This window comes from Protopterus annectens, chromosome 1.part0 (genome assembly GCF_019279795.1).
Source record: "Protopterus annectens isolate FY-2018-M chromosome 1.part0, PAN1.0, whole genome shotgun sequence".
In the NCBI taxonomy this organism is placed as follows: Eukaryota; Metazoa; Chordata; order Ceratodontiformes; family Protopteridae; genus Protopterus; species Protopterus annectens.
In genome coordinates, this window is record NC_056725.1 from 384,231,395 (window position 1) to 384,252,829 (window position 21,435).

Below are 21,435 nucleotides of genomic sequence, written 5' to 3' on the forward strand. Positions count from 1 at the left end.
AGACCAGAAACACTGCTCAAGCTGTGAATGAATTGAACTCCCAGGTTTTAAAAATGGAGATAATTTTATACTCAGGTGGAGAAAGAGAGTGAAAAGCAAAGCCCGCCAAAGGCTTAGTTTTTTCTTTTTTAACATTCACATGGAAATGAAAACATTTGTGATAATCTCATACAGAAGTGGAATGGATGTTTTTATTTTAGAGACTACCTTTTAGCAATAGGACACATGACTTTTTTGTAATGACTGGACATACACAAAGAGAACAGGGCCACAATTTCTTTTCTGCAGTAGCACAGTTCATCTTTTCATTTGGCATACTTAATCTTGGTGATGCATACCTAATGTTTCTTTTGGGTCTGACAAGCTTTGCTAAAAACTCTTCTTCCGCAATAACTGACCATATCTTCTGTAACTGGGTGAAATTACTTTGAAACGGAGACCACAGCTGATGAATGTTAGCTAGGAGCAACCATCCAGGAGCTCAAGGATCAGTTTCAGCTCAGTCAGACTAACTTTTGCTGTATTTATGTATTTTTGCACTGCTATTCAAGCAGCTGCATAACTTGAACAATGCAGAAAATTATTTAGAATAACCTCAGAAGATCATACAGGTCCACAAATCAACAGATTGGACACTGCCACTTCATTTATATATCAAATTGGATCAACTGGTGAAGAAATTAGTAATACACAGGTTCACTAAAAAAAAAAAAACACCAAAACTGTTTTTTACAGGGTTGCTATGCTCCCTATGCATCTCATTCCACCACCATATGAGGAACTTTGCCATAACATCCGTTACACATACATAGTAACTCTCTGCCTGCACAGCTGTGGGGAAGCCTGTAGCTCAACACACTGTGCTACTTGCTGAGATTCAGAATAATGTATAGTATATAGATCTAGATGAAGGAGAAAGATTAACAATACTTCCTTACTATTCAGCAGCAGGAGTCTTATTTTCTAAGCTTGTCAGCTCAACACTCAGAACAGTAATGGATCAATAGAATAGACCTTCTAAATGCATAGTTAGCTGTTACACCTATACAAGTAACACTGTGTCCTCCATTATCACTGTATAACATACCAGTGATATCCTTACTATATTCACTTGTTCAGAATGTTTTTGCTAGTTTTCAGAGGTCTTCCTCCCAAATGTGCAACTATGCTGTAAAAGCAATAAAAGCAAAACAGAGGATAAAAACTAGCAGAGCACATTCTTCAACTCTCCAGACAACGTTTAGTGAAGCGGAGAAACATACACAGTTAGACTCTGCTTGGTACATGGTACAGTATACCGCAAAGAAAAGAACCAGACAAGATAGCATGAAACATATCTCATCACACAGTAATTCAGAACTAGAACAGCATGAAATACAGTAAATTACAGACATGGACTTAGATAAACTACAAAACATAGGGCAGAAAGTACAGTTTTGTACCTACCATAAATGTAGATGTCCGATAGATATGCAACTGCAGTCCTGACATATGGGTTGTCCTGCCTCAGGCAGCCCTTCGGTCGGCCGGATTCCAAAGTCTGGGTCCGGCGTCGGCTGATGTCGCCTCCTTCCCGAAATCAGAGCGGCTGGGGTATAAACGCATCCGCCGACGCCATCTTCTTCAGTGTTTCTTGCCCCAGATGCCAGGTGCCCACCAAGGAAGGCTAAATTTGGTGAATGGATAAAAAATTCCAGACATGCACAACAGTAATAAACAGATACACCATAACAGATATCCCCAGCTAATAAAGGAAAGGGGGAATGGACCCAAAAGGAAAAAAGCAGAGGGGTAGGAGGGAGGGAAAACCTGACTGCAGTTGCATATCTATCGGACATCTACATTTATGGTAGGTACAAAACTGTACTATGTCCCTCAACAATGCAACTGCAGTCCTGACATATGGGTTGAATACCATAGCCAAGCTGGGGGTGGTAGGATCTAGGAAAGGGATGGTGTAGCTAAAATGCCCTGCAGGACTGCCGAAGCAAAGCCTGCTCGGGATCTGGAGTATAAAGGCAGGATGTAGTGTTTGGTAAATGTATGCACGGAGCTCCATGTAGCAGCCTCTAGAATGTCCTTTGTAGCCACTCCTCTTAGAAAGGCTGTGGATGTGGCTATAGCTCTGGTGGAGTGTGGCCTAATATTGGCTGGCACACCCTTTCCATGGAAAGAGTAACAGAATCTGATGCAGTGTCCAATCCATTTTGAAATTGTTTGTTTGGAGATTGCCTTTCCTTGCACTCCAGCAGCATAGGCTACAAATAGTTGGTCAGACTTTCTGGTGGTCTTTGTTCTGTCCAAGTAGTAGCGTAATTGTCTGTGTATGTCTAAAGTATGCAGCAGCTTTTCCCCTTTATTTTGAGGATTGGGAAAGAAAGTAGGCAGGTGAATTGCTTGATTTAGAGACACCCTGGATATCACTTTTGGCATGAATGAAGGATTGGTTCTTAGAGAAACTCTGTCCTGATGAAAAATGAGAAAGGGAGGTACTGCCATCAGGGCCTGTATCTCCGAGACTTTTCTTGCTGAGGTAACTGCCAACAGGAAAGCCGTTTTCCAGGACAGAAATTGCATTTCTGAAGATGCTGCTGGTTCAAAAGGAGGAAGAGTTAATTTTTCCAAGACGAAATTGAGGTCCCATGCAGGTACTGGTGGTTTTCTGGGAGGTTTGATATTCTTTATCCCTCTCAGAAACTGTCTTAGCAAGGGATGCGAAAACACAGGTGGGTCACAGTTGTATTTTGCTGAGATTGCCGAAGTGTGAATTTTTATGGAAGAATATGAGAGGCCACTATGAAACATTTCTGCCAAGTATTCTAATATCTGTGGTATGCTCATTACTGATGCATCCTGACCCTTGTTGGCATTCCAGATGATGAATCTCTTCCACTTGGCTGAATAGGTTTTTCTGGTGGAAGGTCTGCGTGCTTCCAGCAAGATTTCTTGAACTTTTTCTGAGAGAGAGAGAGATGGGTAGAAATCATGGAACCCTCCAAGCTGTCAGCTGAAATGTTTGCAGGTTTTGATGAACAGTCCTGTAATTGTGCTGAGTTAGAAGTAGAGGCCATTGAGGCAAGGGCCACGGTTTGGTGTGAGTTATGCTCAGAAGCAATGGATACCAGTGCTGCCTTGGCCAGTCTGGAGCTATCAAATTCCTTTTGGTTGTTCTGCTTTGATCTTCAGTAACACTTTGGTCAGTAATGGTAGAGGAGGAAATGCATAAATTGTTAGGGAATTCCAGCTGAAGGAGAGAGCATCCGTTCTCCAGGCTAGAGGATGGTGCGTCCTTGAGCAGAACTTCTCCAGGTGATGATTGAGGTGAGAAGCAAAGAGATCTATGTCCGGTCTTCCCCATGCACTTGTTATTTGTGAGAAAATGAGTGGATGCAGCCTCCATTCGTGCGGATCCAAGAAATTTCTGCTCAGCCTGTCCGCCAGAACATTGTCCTTGCCTGGAACAAACTGGGATTGCAAGTGGATGTTCAGTTTCAGGGACTTTTCCCAAAGAGTCATTGTTAGTCTGCAGAGGGGATACGAATGAGTGCCCCCCTGCTTGTTTATATACCACATGACAGTGGTGTTGTCTGTCCTTATTAGCAGATGACCTTGTTGAAGGGATTTTCCGAAGGCCTCAATTGCATGTATCACTGCCAACATCTCTTTTTGATTTATGTGCAGATGCATTTCCCTGGGAGTCCATTGCCCTTGAATGCATCTGCCCTCCATGTGCGCCCCCCATCCATGATCTGAGGCATCTGTTGTAATGGTTTGACTTGCTAGAGGTTTGTTGAAAGACATGCCTTTGTTTAAATGACTTGCTTGAGCCCACCACAAAAATTCTGGAATGAGTGGTATTACGTCTTCTAGGTCGTGGCTGTGTTGAGACCATAAGCTTTTTAGGTACCATTGTAGCTTTCTCATGTGTAGTCTTGCCAGAGGGATCAGAAGAATGCAAGATGCCATGAACCCCAGGGCCTGCAGGATCTTCCTTGCGGTCAGCTGGGTGAGCTTTGCTAGCCTTTTGAAGTAATCTGGTAAATGTTTTTGTTTCTCCTCTGTGAGGAAAACCATTTGTGATTGTGTGTCCAGTTTGGCTCCTAGAAAAGTAATTTGTTGGGATGGCAGTAGTCTTGATTTTTGAATGTTGACTGTGTATCCCAAAGCCTGTAGTAATTGAATGACATAGTCCAAGTTTCTTATCAAGGTTTGTTTGCTGTCTGCTTGTATAAGGCATTCGTCCAGGTAAGGGTATATTTGAATCCCCTGGAGCCTGCAATGTGCAACTACTTGATGCCAGGCATTTCGTGAATACTCTGGGCGCAGTAGATAACCCAAACGGCAATGCTGAGAATTGATAATGCTCTGACCCTGCAAGAAATCTGAGGTATCTTCTGCAACTGTGTCTGATTGGGACATGCAGGTATGCCTCCTTGAGGTCCAGAGTAACCAGCCAAGACCCCTTGCCCACCATGGGAAGGAGTTGCTGTAACATCAACATTTTGAATTTTGGCACAATGAGAAAAGTGTTTAGAGTGGACAAGTCCAGTATAGGCCTCCACTGCTTTTCTTTTCTTGGAACAAGGAACAGTCTTGAATAGAATCCCTGGCCTTGTTCCTGAGGAGGAACCTTTTCTATTGCTTTTATTTGTAACAGCTTTGAAACTTGTATGAGTGCCTCTGCCCTTTGATTTTGTGGCAGGTTTGGCATGCCTTGTCTCGTTGGTAAGGTATGGAAGTGGAACCTGTAACCTTTGTCCACTATGTCCAGAATCCATTTGTCCTTGGTTAAAATGTGCCAGTTCTTTGAGAATAAGGATAATTTTCTGCCTAGAGGTGCTTCTCTTTGAGCCTTGGTCAGCGGTGTGAAAGTCAAGTCATTGTGATTGTCCCTGTGGTGCAGCTGAACTCCCTGCGTCACTTCTCTGATTTGCTGGTTGCCATTGGCGGCCCCTGTAGGAGCCTCGGTATTGCCCTCTACCTCGAGCACACCTGTTCTTTCCCCTTGAAACTTGTCAGTGTCTGGAAAGGACCAATTCTTTGAAGGCCAATTCCTGCTGAATCTGGGTGGCTGAACCTGGAGGAAATCCTTGACTGTCTGTACTGATTTAGCCTTTTCCTCAATAGATTTCAACACATCCTGTGCATTAGCACCAAAAAGCTTCTGTTTTTCCAGAGGTGCATCTAGGAGCTTTACTTTAACATGGTCTGGCAGTGGCTGTTCTTTCAACCAAGCATGTCTACGTATAACGGCCCCTGTCAAAGCTGCCCTACATGAAGCTTCCAATGCATCATAACCACACTGAAGAAAATGATTGCTAACCTGCTGAGTGTTATGAACCAAGTCCTGCAAAGCCTTTCTATCTACAGGCTCAGGAGAGGCTAACTTTTTCTGCAAATCATCCAATAAGTAATCCTGGTACTGAAACATATGAAAAAGACAGTTAAGTGACCTCATGGCAAGGGTGGAAGAGGTATAAACTTTTTTGCCCCATCTCTCCAGGGACCTAGATTCCCTGTCCGTGGGCAAAGGGTTTGTGGCCAAGGAAGTAGCCACTCCTTTGGGCCCCTGAGAAATAGTTTCTAGATCCACAGAGTGGGCCTTAAAGAGATGCTTATGAGTTTCAGGAACCCTGTAATATCTGTCTGGCTTGACAGGAGCAGGAGGGAGAGAATCAGGGGAAGCACTGGAGTCTGAGTATACATCATCCAGGACATCCAACACTGGAGGAATAGCTAATGGTCTGTGCTGGGGTAGCTTAAGGAAGGTACATAGCCTTTTCCTGGAGTCAGAGAATTCCTGACCCTGCCACTGAAAATGTTCTCTCATGGAGTGGAAAACTTCTCCGAAAGAAATATCCTCTGGAGGAGAGGCAGAAGGAATTGATTCCTCAACATCAGAGTCCTCATAGGCCTGGAAGGATTCTTCCTGGGTATCTGAGTGCTCTGAATCCCTAGAGGCTTCATCTGAGGAGAGGGGGTCTGTCTGCTCAGTTCTAGGCCTTTTATCTGCAGACGGCTGAGGACCTCTGTCTGGGTGCGACTGAGAACCTCTGATAAGAGAGATTAGATCTGCAGCAAGAGTCATGATGTGTTTATCAAAAGAGGGGCCCTGGGAAAAGGATTTAGGAGGATGGGCCCTAGCCTGGCTGGCAGCCTTAGCACGTGTGAAGGCCTTGATGGACATGGAGACCGGAGGCCTAGCTGCCCCACGTGCAGGAGTAACTTTATCCACTGGTATGGTGTCAGGTAAATCTAGAACTTTGGTTTCGGGAGGAAAATCAACAACCGGCACCGGGGAAACCTCCGGGACCAAAGTACGTGGTAAAGTGGCGTCGTCAGCCTGGAGTGGTTGAATTACCGCCTCCGAAGAGACCGATGCACTCGTGGAAGGCTTAGGCGTGGTATCGGTGGACGACGCGGGCCGAGGATGTTGGTCCCGGTCCTTTCGTTTTTTGGAAATATGTGCTGTCGGTTGTTCCGACGGCATGATATAAGCGAAATTTTCGCCAAAAAAGTCTTCGGCAAATTCTGCCCGGTGCCTGTGTGTGCGCTTATTAAAGCAAGCACAGGCAGCACAGGCTGAGACGTCGTGGTCTGGGCCCAGGCAGGGAAGGCAGTAAGAATGGAAGTCCTTATGAGGTATTTGTTTACCACAAGACAAACAATTATTAAACTTTTCAAGTTTTTCTGACATCGGCTGAGGCAAGAAAAATGTTCCCCAATGGGGTACTTAGCTTTTTGATGACTTCGGTAACTGAAAACACAGGAGCTGACCGACCGGCACTTGCGAACTGCTTCTGCTTCGGGCACCGCGCGGCAAGAAAGACTGAAGAAGATGGCGTCGGCGGATGCCTTTATACCCCAGCCGCTCTGACGTCGGGGAGAAGGAGACATCAGCCGACGCCGGAGTCAGACTTTGGAATCCGGCCGACCGAAGGGCTGCCTGAGGCAGGACAACCCATATGTCAGGACTGCAGTTGCATTCTTAAAGGACATCATAACAGAAACATTACATAATAAAATTCAGCACTGCATGTCATACACAGTAGAGAATCTGTCAAAGACAACCCAGTACAAACTGTCACATGCACTAAAGAACCAAATGTGGCACAGACTGTGTTACACACACACACACACACACACACACACACACACACACACACACACACACACACACACACAGCCAGGCTTGTAATATTTCAAATTTCACAGCAGATCCCTAAAATCTTAAGTATTTTATGATCTACTGACCCAAGCTGTTTATATATGCAGATATTTTAAGATGAGTGTATTTTAATTCTTGGGCCAGACTCAATAACACCTACACTAAGTGTACACAGTCTGTATTCCAAAACACCCCTACCACATTTATTGTGCTTTCAAGTCACTCAGAATGATTATACTAAGTGTACATGTAGTCTACACTTTGTGGTAACCTTTATAAATCCTCCTCAGTATTTAAAGCTGCAAGAAAATGAGTAGGAAAAATAAATTAGGAGGAAGAAGGTGTGAGTTATGCTTGTGTTGTCTGTTCACTCAGAATGGTATACACAGTGTACACTTAGTGTAGGCGTTAATAAAGCCCACAGATTTTTTTCCTGTCACTCCACACTCCTAATTTACAGACTGCAAGAGTTTAATTTATTGTTGAAGTTATATAAAAGAAGCAGTTATTCTGCTATATGTAACAGTAGGTAGAAAATTAAAGTTACACACCAGATGCATGAATCAAACGTAAGTGCACTATCTGCTTTTTAAGTATCACAATCTGCATCTCAAGGTGTTAGGGAAATGCTACACTCATTCCACATCCACTCCATCATTAGCATCTCAATGCTGGTTTCTAAAAATACATTTTTCATTTAAGCTGTGGATAGTCCTAAATAAAAAAAAAAAAAAAAAAAAAAACAGAAGATAAGGCAGGAATCATAAAATATAATCTGAAAAACAAAGCAAATTTGAAGCAGTCACATTTCTAAAATGAAATTAATAGGTTACCTTACCATAGATTCACTGATTAAAAGGAGGAGAAGTGCCTCTTCTATACTGTCCTGCGGGCAGAATAGGCTGAAACAAAATACATCACTGTCAAGCTTACATATCTACTGGAGTCTTTAGCCTTTCACATTTATAGCAATGCTGGTAACACAAAACATCTCAGTCATTAGTTATCCGCCATGCAATACTTTCTCATAAACTTGACAGCAACAGATAAGCTCTCTGGCATACAGCAAATAATTATCACTCTAGATTTATTTTGTATGCAAAAATTTTACATAAAAGCATTTATTAAAGATGTCACTCTAAAGCTGTGAATATGTTTTAATCATAAAAGGGTACTAAAGAAGTATGCCCTACTCTTCACTATGAACAAAACAAACTATTTTATTTATACAAGGAATTCACTGCGCTTGTCATACAATGTATACAAGTTCCATTGAGCAAAAACTTACTGTATTTCTATTTACACTAAATGTAATTATATGTCAGCCATGGTCTGAAGTTAAACGCCAAAAAATGTATAGTCATACCCTTTGGGAAAAACAAGGTAACCCCAAGCTACCATATAGGTGGCAATCCACTAAGCACAGAAGAGGTTATCAGGGACCTGGGGACCCAGGTTGACAGTGGCCTTTCTTTTGACACTCACGTTGCTAAAGTGGTTAGAAAGACCTTCTACATTGCCCACCTGATCATGAAGGGATTCACATCCAGATCTAGTGAGGTCATTGTTCCCCTGTACTCTTCACTTATCAGACCAATGATCGAGTACAATGCCCCATTCGGGATGTATCTCACCCGACATCTGCAGCAATTGGAGAGTCCCCAAAGTTTCTCACCAAAAGGATAAAGGGACTCCAAAATCTGTCATATGCTGCCAGATTGAAGAAACTCCAGCTCTATTCAGTTGCATACCGTCTGCTCAGAGGTGACATGTGCCTGACATACAAGGCCATGTCCAACCCGGAATTAATGGACATGCTCCACCTCAAAAAATCCAAATCCACCAAAACCACTAGAGCAAGCGACTTAAACCTTAGCACGGATATAAATAGGATGTGCTGGAGGGATAGATTTATCACTCGGAGACTCCCTATGCTGTGGAATAAAATCCCGATCCATGTGAGGCAGAGCACCTCGCTGGCTCTGTTCAAGAGAAATCTTGACCTGTGGATGGGAGATCGTAGGTTTATCCCGGGAATCATCTCTGTGTCACTGCTGGACAGAGGCACAACTAATGGGCACAGTATTTTTTCATATAAGGGGTAGCGTAAGCCACAAAAATTTGGGCTAGGCTTATAAATGCCTTAGGGCAGATAGCCTAGTATAAACCTATGAACCTATGAACCTATGTGTTTTACAAATTACATAACTGAAAGTGCATACCATGGCTTCCACTTCTATAATATTTTCTGAAGAGAATATGTCCTTTATCAATAACATTACATTTCTAAAAATGTTAACTCCTGTATGCAAAAGCGTTAGTATGATACTAACACACACAGAGACACACACACACACACACACACACACACACACACACACACACACACACATAAACAGAGACACTCTACAAACACAAACATATATGGGTTACCACTAGTATCCTGCCATTTTTATACAATGAAATTTCAGTTGTCGTCGATTTCATGTTTCATCAACTGATGTTTTTTGTTTTTTTTTGTAGTTATTTATTTTATTAACATAAGAGTGCAATTGACAGAGCAGCAAAACTGGTAGCTAGTTTAGGAGGTTCAAATATGGGTGAAAGGTACGGTTCAAAGTTTGATTTGTACTGTTTCTGAAGGTGATTTTACTTATCGTGACAATGGATGCCATTCAGGCGACTATAGAACCATGCATAAGGTTGACTTCTCCTTACCTGCACTGTTGTGTGATCTCACAGCTAGTAAGTATAAAGTTGAGTGGTTTCAGCAAGTGTCCCTGCAAAAACACTCAGTTTAGTATTTTTAATAGCTTAGGAGTCTATGTATATTTTCAATGTATCTGCTCACAAATGTGCCATATAATCATTCATACATGCTTTGTCAACCAGGTTAATCTCAACAGGTGTGTTACTTACTGTCAGGGGAAACCTTAGGTGGTAGTTATACTGATTATGGGAAATGTCAGCCATGGCAATGGGGAAATTTCCCTTCTCTTGTCACCATATGTAACAGGCTGGTGGTAGTAAGAAAGCAGCGACGGAAAAGCCAGTTGAAGTATGTGTGAGGCATACTACAGACCAAAATACTGTTGAGATTGATGTTTTTTTTTTCTTTGATGGTGGGATTCCAGATCATGTCCTTAAAAAATGATAGCAGAGTATGAATCCTAATCATTGTCAGATTGTGGTGGGTGAGATTACACAGCAATTAATGGCTAATGAACAACACATAACAGGTGAGATGGAGAGCTCAACTAACAACACAAAAGGTACTACTGTAGATTATATCAGTAAAAAAGTGGACAATAGCAAAACAATGAAGCAAAACCAAAGGAGACAGGATGAGGTTGAGGAAGGCACTAAGAGGTCATAAAGGTCATATGGTGTGGTACTTGCAAGCAGTAAATCTGACATGGAAGTCACTGTTAATGCTGGCACTGAAAGGAGTAGACGTGCTATAAGAATAAGAAGAAAGGATAGACAACCTATTAACAGGAACTTTGTATGGGATAATTTTGTTGTATTGTTGTGACTCTCAATAAAGGATGTCAGCACCCTAAATGAATTTGGGCTCAACCTTGCACTGTGAAATAACATCTGAAACTTTTCAAATAGCAAAATATTTTATGATGGCACATGATAAAAAAAAATCAGTCTGCCCTCTTGAAGGGATTGTGTACTAACTGGAATGAACACTTACCATCATAAAAATGTTTATTTCAGGACTGCAGAAATTACAGAATATGAACTAAAAATGTTTTTTTCCAGATTCATGTCGGACATTGCAAGAGGTGAAAAAACTATTGCTGAATGTCATGTATGTAGTGAGAGTTAAAGGAGGATATCTATGTACTGCACTTGCCAGGTGTGTGGTTATTATTAATGGCAAAAATGGACCTTCAAGTACCGGGGACAATCCAAAACACATTTCTTCTGTGGTGACTAGTCACATCTCATACAGAACTGTCTGCTGTCTTTCATTGCCTTTTATAGTGCTGCAAAAGCATACTCACTCACATGGCGTTACTGGATTAAATCATTCTCTTGCCTTTTTCTTTAAGAAGTTGCCTTTGTGTTTTATTTTTTTAACTATTTTACTCTCAGACTGCCTATTTGCACAATTTATATGTACAAATCTTTTAAGTTCTCTGTGCACCATTAAAGCAGCCTTGTGCTTACAGATGTTACTTCTAAGAGCTTTTGCTTGAATGTACTGCCTTAGAATACTATTTATTTTGTACTACTGAACCCTGTAACTGGCTATCTAACGGTTTTAAGTATGCATATTTTTTCACATGCATTAATTAATTTGCTGGTGTATTCTCCAACAGAGCACTGACTCCAAACTCCAACTCAAACAATATAACATGGACTCTAGGCGTTGCTTGTGTCCTGCACCAGATCTACTTTGGAAGCTCAAACTTTCAAAACTTCAAACTTCATATGGTTGAGACCATAACATAAAAGCTTTGAAAGTTCGAAACGTCAATACAAAAAAATAAAAACAAAATGTGTTTTTTTTTTTTTTTTACATTTATGCCGGGGGGGGGGGGGCAAGCCTCCCTGCACCCCCCCACACCCCCTGCTAATTAAATACACCAACTGTGAGATCGCACTACAGTGAAGAAAATGGTAAATTTCCCATTCTGCACTGTATGGTGATCTCCATTTAATCCATTAGAAATTTCAAAAACTTCAGTCTTATGGTCTCGACCATATGAAGTTCGAAGTTTTGAAACTTTGAGCTTCCAAAGTAGACCCCCTGTACCTGGTTAAGACTACCTGATTATGCCTAGTTTAGATCTTATGCCTCCCTCTACACTACCCCCGTAGTGTGTCGATAATCTCCTAAATTATCATCTATCATACTGCAGGAATGGACTTGTACCCATTTTCCTCCATTTTAAAATCACCATTCTTCTTGACTATGTATATTTAAATCTGCTCAATCCTTCATCTCTATAGCTGTTTTGACACTGAACCAATTGCTCGATAACAGTGCAGCCTTACACCACTTAAATGTCTCTTGTCAATTTACTCTCCTGTTATCTATATATTAAAAGGCAGAACAAATATAAAGAAGTTAAGGAATGTTCAAACTTCTTATGTAGAATACTAAACGTCTAGTAAGGGGAAAAATGAAACAAACATAAAGAAGAAAGAATATGTACAGTTGGGGTCATGAAGTAAAAGAAACAATGGAACATATTTTGTAGTGTAAAATAATTGAAGGACTCTTGTATTACGTAGAAAAGCAGCTTATCAAGTACTTATCTATTAAGATGAATACGGATAACATACAATATGGATTTTAAGAAAATGTATCTAATGAAAAATGTGTATGACAGACAGAATAATAACTAGCTATTTATGGTTAATATGGGAAGGAAGGTTCTGTACAATAAAAAATGGGAAAATGAAGAAGGGCTGGAGAAATTAAAGCACTGGTTGTGACAAAAAAGATGGGGTTAAAAATTGTAAAATTTTACAATTTGTTCATACTGCAAAAAGATGTACATAGAATGTGTATATATTTATTGACAGTAATGTTATTTGACTCCTGAAATCATTTTTAAGACTCTACTACCCTTTTCAAAAAGTGTCATTGGATCTTTTACATCCACCTGAGCTATGCGAACTCAGGCAGATGAGACATTGGTTTAATATCTAATCTGAAGTATGGATGTATGACTGTACACACACACACACACACACACACACACACACATATACACATACACACACACTATATAAATTTCATGAGAATGCAGGGGTAGGCTTCTAAGGATCGTTATGGATGAATCAATAGCCTAGTAAGTATCTATGACTCTATAAACCTAAAACTGCTGCCTTAACTTCTTTCTTGAACTTATAGCACATATTCTCAAAAAAAAAAAAGAGCACAAATCATTTTTCTGCTTGCATTTTTCTACTTTTAGTTTATTACAGAAAAATATTTTTTTTTATGGGGGAGGAGGTATATGCATAGACCACAATGCCAGAATAAAAAGCTCCAAGCAACACAGATGCCCTCTCTTTAAAACGTTCGCTAATCAGTCTGATTACACATGTGCACCTAAACTCGGAACAGCACTGGTATGTCACCTGGTGATGTAATATTACAATGTTACAACTTCTGACAACTTTAAGTACAAAACAAAATGCCTTTACCTGTCGCCACTGTACAATTGAGGTTGGCGGCTAAAATTGCAGCTTATTTCAGACAGTGCTGAACTCTCTTCCTTAGACAAAAGGTCTGATGGAGGATTTGAGAAAGGATTCCAATAACAGTCTTCACTCAGTGTATGGAGCAGTACTTCAGCCAACTGCTTAGCTGCAGTCTAAAGACAAAGGAACACAAAAATAGTTTTCACTGCAAATGTCAAAACACCATGCACTCTCTCTCATTCTCTCTCTCTGTCTCAAACTGGTTTATAAGTGTATGCTAGGCTAACAACCACAAGGGCAATTATAAGCCTTGCTGTGCAACCCAAATGTGATCCAAAATTTGATTTATATAGGAGTACTTGGGGTCAATAGTTCAGAGTAATGGTGAGTGTGGAAGACAGGTGAAGAAGAGAGTACAGGCAGGATGGAGTGGATGGAGAAGAGTGTCAGGAGTGATTTGTGACAGACGAGTACCTGTAAGAGTGAAAGGGAAGGTCTACAAGAGGGTAGTGAGACCAGCTATGTTATATGGGTTGGAGACAGTGGCACTGATAAAAAGGCAGGAGTTTGAGCTGGATGTGGCAGAATTAAAGATGTTAAGATTTGCACTGGGTGTGACGAGTGTGGACAGGATTAGAATAAGTATATTAGAGGGTCAGCCCAGGTTGGAAGGTTTGGAAACAAAGCCAGAGAGGCAAGATTACGTTGGTTTGGACATGTGTTGAGGAGGGATGCTGAGCATATTGGGAAAAAGTTGCTAAAGATGAAGCTACCAGGTAACAGGAAAAGAGGAATGCCTAAGATAAGGTTTATGGATGTGGTGAGAGAGGACATGCTTGTGGTTGGTGTGACAGAGCAAGATGCAGAGGACAGGAAGAAATGGAAACAGGTGATCCGCTGTGGCGACCCCTAACGGGAACAGCTGAAAGAAAATGATGATGATGATGATAGGAGGTGATTTATTGACTGCTTCTGTCCACTACACACATAGGTACCAGATCAGGGGTGAATTTCTGATTACCTATCCATTGGTCCAAATTGCACTTAAATAAGGTTAGGAATGAACTCTGCTTCACATGGACAGGGAGCGTCCTCCAGAGAATGTAACTTCTCTGAGAAACATGTCTGCCTTTCCAAGATGTTCTATTTATGTCAAAGCCAAAATTTAGGTTTTGTTGATCTAGTAGTTCTTTTGTTGTTTGTTTTGGATATACACAAAAAGTTCATCAAGACAAGATCCAGGGATGTCTTGTACGCCAGGCAAAGATCACCTCTCAGAAGTCTGTATGACACAGAGTAAAGACAAAGGGCTTTGAGGCAATCAGCATAGGACGTTGTGTTTACTCCCTGCATTCCTTCTGCAAGGTCATTCTAGTTACTGCATGTATCTGGTCAAGCACATACCGAAGGGGACATTATACTCTAAGATGGAGCTGATGATGGCCTCTCTGAACTTAGATGCCATGCCCTTACTTTTAAGCTGAGCAACACAGAAGGATTTTATTAGCATCTTGGATACATGTTGGTCTACATGAGTTCCCAGACCCCTAATCAGTGAATCAATTTTTAGGGGTATTTTATTCATGATGTAGTTACCTGGGGTGGCTGATTTCCAAAAAGGTACTATAATGCATTTCTTGGCAATGAGTTTTAAACCATGGCTTTGGCACTAAGCGATTGTCTGTGTTAGATTTCCTGAAGGGTGTTCTTATCTAGATGGGATTCAGGAACTACTCCCTGTTTGCAATTATCTGTACATTTGGTCAACCAGAGGCCTTCTGCACTGGCTTTGACCTCTGAGAAGTAGACGCCAAACAGGATTGTCCCAGCACAGAGCCCTGAGGAACTCCATTGGTGAGTGGCCTCTTTGTGGAGGTGGCCTCACTGATCCTAACCTCTTGGGTCCTAGCCGTGAGACAGCTAGCTATCCAGCATGTTATAAAGGGAGTTTATGTCTAGTTCCATAGGTCTGTTAGCAATACTTGAATGAGGTATTGTAAAAAATGCTTTAGCCAGAACTTGGTAGGCAGTATGCACTGTTTTCCCCTCATTCACTGCCTAAGTGACCTCTTCAAAAGACCCCCATCAGGTTAATTAAGCATGATCTTCCTTTGAAAAATCCAAACCGGGATGGATCCAATGCCTGTAGGTCTCCTACGTCCTTGTTGATACTTTCCATGATAATTCCTTCCATGGCTTTTCAAATAAGACTAGTCAAACTAATGGGTCTATAGCTTCCAGGACCTGTTGAAGGTCCTCCATTATGAAGGGGGGTGATTGTCACAGTCCTCCATTCTTGTAGCACAAAGCCTGTTTTAAGACTATAGTTAAAAAGAAACTCCAGGGGTATTGATGAGTTGCATTTCAGACTGTTCAAGAGACATCCTGGAATACTACTGAGGCTCACTGAGGTCATGTTCTTGACTTTAGTGAGCGGAGCCAGTACATGATCACAAGTTGGAGGGGTTATATTTAAGGATATTTCTTGGGGGATGGTTGGGTGCTAGACAGGTAAAGTTGGAATTGAATTTGTCCACTAACAGGTTCATTATATAGCCAGGCTCAGTGAATGTGGCATCACTAACCACCAGTTAAGCACATAATTTTCTGGCACAGCTGAAAAAGTTCTTATGGTTATTTTTCATGTGAAAGGCTTTCTTAACCTCAAAGTTGCCTTTGTTTGTCCTACTTCGCCCTCTTAGTTGTCTATTTAGTTTTTAACTTTATGGGAATCACCATTCCTGAATTTTGTTATATTTCTTTCTTCTGTTGTACAACCTGTTTAATTTTGGATGCTACCAAGGCAATTTGTTTCTGGGGCTAGTTCTGGGCTTACTTCGGGTAGGTACAGCAGCCTCTATGCAGCCACTGACATGGTTGTACAAAGCTTCTGAGAGTAATTCAGCATAGGATGCTGTGTTCTCGGGGTTTGGAGGGGCCTTCAAGTTTGACAAGCCATCACTTAATAAAAGGTAGTTTTCCTTGGAATACTGGAATACTTCAAGTCACTGGTTTTACTGGGGTTAAGGTGCTGATTTAATTTTTGAAGGACACAGTTTTATAATCAGACCTTTTCAGGGAGGATGACGCATGGGAGGGGTTGCAACACTCTCCCATATTTGTTATTTACGAGGTCCAGTATATTGGAGCGTCCACTGGGTGCATTCATTATTTGGAAAAAGATGTTTGAAATAATGAAGACAATGGATATCTATGTCTGTAGATTTGAGGCCATGTAGGATTCCCAGTCTACAGATCGGTAATTAAAGTCTCCCATGAGTAGGGTGTTAGGTTGGATGGTAAGTGGGTCCAAGTGTGCACTGTGAGCTTCCTGAGACATAGAGTGTGACCTATAGCTGGCTAGGATATGGTATGGGATTTTGTCTATGGCGATTTGTACATGGAGTAACTCCAGCGTGTTACCCTGTTTGTCCAACCTAAAGGTATACTTATTACTGATGCATATTGAGGCACCTCAGCCTTTAGCCCTTGTCTGTGCAGTTACTGATCTAAAAGTGCTGAAGGCTGTGAAATGTCACACTGCTGGGGTACTATCTGCTGCTTTAAACCATGTCTCACTAACGGCACAGATGTTTATATTCTCAAGTGTGAGAAACGCTTGGAGAGTATAGTTTTTTATTTAGGCTGCTGGCATTGAGCAGTAACATCTTGAGGTTCAATTGAGTTGATTTTGCTATGTTGATAGGTTTGTCATTTTGGCATAGCCTTAAACAGATGCAGCCCATCCTTGGCAATACAACATGGTCTTTTAACAATGTCCTCCAAAGCTGACAAATATTGGATCCCCTTAGAATGACACCAAATGGACTACTGATTGTTAAAATCAATCATCTTTTGCTCATCCTGTGGCATCATCCTCAATGTTGATAATATACTGTTCAGTGCTAGGCTCTTACCAGCTGGAGATACACAGTCTGAGAGCTCTATAATGTGTCCCTTCATATAGTCCAGGGAGATATTTCTCATCTCTTTTACGCCTACATGGACTATGATGGAATCATACTTGTATCTGTAGTGTAATGACTTGAGTGTGTGCATGATTTGGCAGATCCTAGCTCCAGATAAGCAGCTAACTGTTATCTTCCTGTTTAACCCGGTTAGAATTCCATCAGTATGTCTTACGATAGAGTCCCCTATGACAACAGTCCTGGGAAGTGCGTTTGCTTGCCTTAGGTGCTTAGTGTATGGGGTTCCAAAGAGTGTAACTGGATATATGTTTGATGTTGCTTTGTCTGAGTGTCTTTGGACATGCTGAGGCATAGCTTTGCCAATTTGGGGGGGGGGGGGTCTAGGCAATCTTTGTTGTTTAGGAAGACTGATTTTAAGTGCATTAGCATACATTAGTCTGTGTGAGGTGGGTGTTGTGTGCATGGTTTTGACAACATGATATGCACTTTTATGACAGAATTTAGTCTCCTGTGTCATAGTGTAAGTACACTTCTTGCATACTTTCTCTGTTTCTTTAAGGAGTAAGTGGTTGGCTGTAAACATGAGACAATTGCTATATTGTCTTAAAATGCCCATATCCATCAAGCTGGCTACAAAGGGTTTAGGAAACTGCATATCCACACCATTCAGTCCTTGGTGAACTACAAAGGGGTGGTGTATTGGGGTTAGAAGGCAATTAAGGAAGTTTTGCTGGTGCACACTAATAAAGGTGCTTTATTGGGACTGATTATGCTAAACAGTACTAAATTCCACAAGCTTTAATGTTTATGCAATACTGAATTCTACCAATCTATAGGTATTGTTACTCCAAGTCCAGCTAACTGCTCTAAGCTTGTCATCACACAACTTATTTGCTCTACATTTGCTGCTTGTTAGGGTACAGTTTTATGGGCCATTCTATTGGAATAATTTACTTAATAGGTGTTTGCTGCTATAAAGGGCACTGCTAACCCCCACTGCACAGTGAGAAGCTCTGTGCAAACAGGCTGAATTTATACTAGCACAGAAAAAAAATCAGAAAAGTAACTAATAAGCCCTCTGGCCAATAAAATGACTACATTATGAACCCTTTTGTGTTTCCCAGCTCAGAAAGACCACCTGCCACAAGATGAATAAACCCAGTCCTCCTAATGCAAAAACATGGTAGAAGAGACCTACAAGTGCAATGCTACCACAAACCAATTAAATAACTAATAAGAGCTCCATTGCTCAAGGCAATTTCAAGACGATCTTATATCACTAACAGTGAGAGGAAGAGCAATTTGTTATACAAAAATACAGTGCAATGCACCAATAAAAGCAAAAAACAGTAGTAATCACTCAAGATAACTTCAATGATTCAATGAATAAACTAACAAGCTTAGGCCTACATTGACCATTTTAAAGTTTGCCTAGTAGACATCTCTGGAGAATACAGAATTTTAGAAAACTATCTATCCAATGCCCGTTTAAATATTGATTGATAAACCATTTGCTAATCTTACATGTCTAGGTAATAAATTCCACATCCTTCCTGTCCTAATATGAAAAAAAAACTAATAAGTTTAAATTGGAAATAGGAATTTTTTACTTCAAAATGTTTATTCCTTGTAGCAATAGTATGATCAATAAAATCAATCTCTAATGTGGAAGCCAATAATTTGTCCTTAAGGCATCTATATATTATAATAATGTCATATCTTAGTAACCAGTAAGCCAAAGAATACAAAGATAAATATACCAATCCTTCTTTATAGGATAAGATATAACAGCCATCTATCTTTCAGGATCCATTCCAACTTTTTCAGTTGCAAAACATTTGATGTACATAAAGCTATCCCCCATACTCAATAACAGGTCCTATAATTGCTAAATAGATATTTAGTAACACCAAACCATCTCTGCTTGACATTCATCAAATGACATTCCTCATAAGACCATTACATTTCCTAATAATGTTTCTCATATTGACTTCAAACTTAAGACTTGCATCTACCATGACACCTAGATCTGTCAATACCCTAGAATAAATACAAATCTGATTGTCTAGGGCTTAAGGATATTGATTGTTATTATGCTCAAAATGTAAATGGTACATTTTCCGTTGTTAAATCTCATACCTTTGGTTGTTAATTAGCTACTGCTGCCCTATCTTAATATTATCACTGAAATTACTTAACCATACAGAGTTTGATTTTGGATGTTCTGACATCACTAGACCAAATAATAGCGGCTCCAAGACTGAACCCTGAGGCACCTCCATGACCATTAATCTATACTTGGAATAGAAATTTTCAATTCTCAGTATGCTGGTTCCACCTAGTAGCCATTTGGATACTTATTTAGATACAATGCCAAAATTATCAGTTTTCATAAAGTGCTTATAACTGTTTCATGAGGGATGTAGTCAAAAGCCTTAGCCATGTCCAAAAGCATAACATCTGTGGCTAGTGAGTTATCCGATGAGCTAACAATCTGTTCATAAACTCTTAGCAAATTAGTGACAAATGATCTCTCTGAAAGGAATCTGTGTTGATAAATACCAGAGCTGAAGTCCAGAACTTGCTTACAGGAAAGCCACAATGTCCTGTTAAAGCATTTTCCCAATATGAAAGTCAAACTAATAAGCTGATAGTTCTCTACCATATATTCAGTTTTACTTTTAAGATGGGAGCTATTACATTTTCCTTACATGGGTCAGAAACAAATGCTTCTTTGACTGTTTTTTTGAACAAATAAGTTAAACATGGAATCATCTTTTCAGATATTATTTTTAAGAAATATCACTTAAGATCATCAAGTCCTGCTGCTGAATTCTGATTTACTTTAGATAATGCTTGCTTTACCATTTCCTCATTAATATTGGGACATGTGACTCTAACTAGTATAGCTAAATCATTTTCCCCAGATTCCAAAACCAACCATCTGCAAACAAGTTCACTAACACGAGTCGGTGATTGAGACCCATCTTTCAATACTATACTGGAAGAATCATTTATACTATGATGTCTTAAATGTGTAAATAAACCTTTGCTATTACCCTTCACATTAGCTGTTAAATATACCTCATGATTAGATCTTACTCTTTTCACAGTCATGAGGTACATTTTTCTGAATTTATTGTAATTGTTCATATTTGAAACTGAGCAAGAATTTTTTATATCTTCTCCAAAAAATCTTATCTTTTTACTTCTTAATTTATATAACTTCAAGATCCACTAAGTATGTCTATCACCCTTAGAGGGTATTTTCACTCCAACTGGATCATAGCCTGTGAAATTATTAACCAAATTGCAAAAACCATCCCAGTTCTCAATTACATCTTCATTTTCAAAACTAGCAACACCAGTCTCAAGTTACAATAGTCTCCTTAATCAACGCAAAGTCTTAAGTAATAAAATGTGTTCACTGTTTCATAATGCATATCCAAATTAGGACATGTGAAAGCAACCTTAAAGCTTACACTTAAGTGGTTAAAGTTTCCCAACCCAGGACCTATGTTACAGCCATCCAGATTTAATCTCTTAGAGATCAGGGCAACATCCAAAACTTTAGTTCCTCTGGTTTCCTCATTCACTGTTTAAGTATAACCATTGCCAAACTTTCAGTTATCAAATAACTGAATGCCTTTGATGATGTAGCAGGAGCTACACAGTCTACACTAGGAGCGTTTATCTCCCCAGCGATTAAATCCAACTTATCCAGAAAGCTCTTACTCTTAAGATGTAAATGAGGTTGCTCATTCTTCTCTTTTGAAATACTAAGAGACTGCTAAAATTTCACTGCAGCCATTTTAGTTCCACTAAAATCAATACTCACTATGACAACTTTGGAGACCATGTCATTAAATTTTGTGACAGAATCATACTTACTGGTTACAAAGATAGACACCCCACCTCCCCTCCTATCAGTTTTAAAATTATGATGGCCAGCAAAACTACATATTATTATTGATTTGTTATTGCAACTAAACCAGGTTTCTGTAATCAATAACACATCAATCCTATTATCAGCTATGCAGGCCTCTAAATCTTCTAATTTATTATTTAAACTGCAAGCATTTAACAGAAGGTGGTCTGAATCTTGGCTGGGATGCCTTCTGTATGGAGTTTGCATGTCCTCCCTGTGTTCAGGTGGGGCTTCCTCTG

The 21,435-nt window shown here is 40.3% G+C and overlaps 1 protein-coding gene across 1 annotated transcript in view; it reads right to left on the reverse strand.

Moving 5' to 3' along the window:
* Positions 1–21,435, reverse strand: part of TTC7A (tetratricopeptide repeat domain 7A) — a 2,391,665-nt gene that overhangs the window by 1,816,793 nt on the left and 553,437 nt on the right. The window contains exons 7-8 of the mRNA XM_044060227.1: positions 13,343–13,512; positions 8,007–8,070 (exon numbers count right to left, since the gene is read on the reverse strand). Of these exons, the coding sequence (XP_043916162.1) occupies positions 8,007–8,070; positions 13,343–13,512 (234 nt within the window). The remainder of the gene's footprint in view (positions 1–8,006; positions 8,071–13,342; positions 13,513–21,435) is intronic.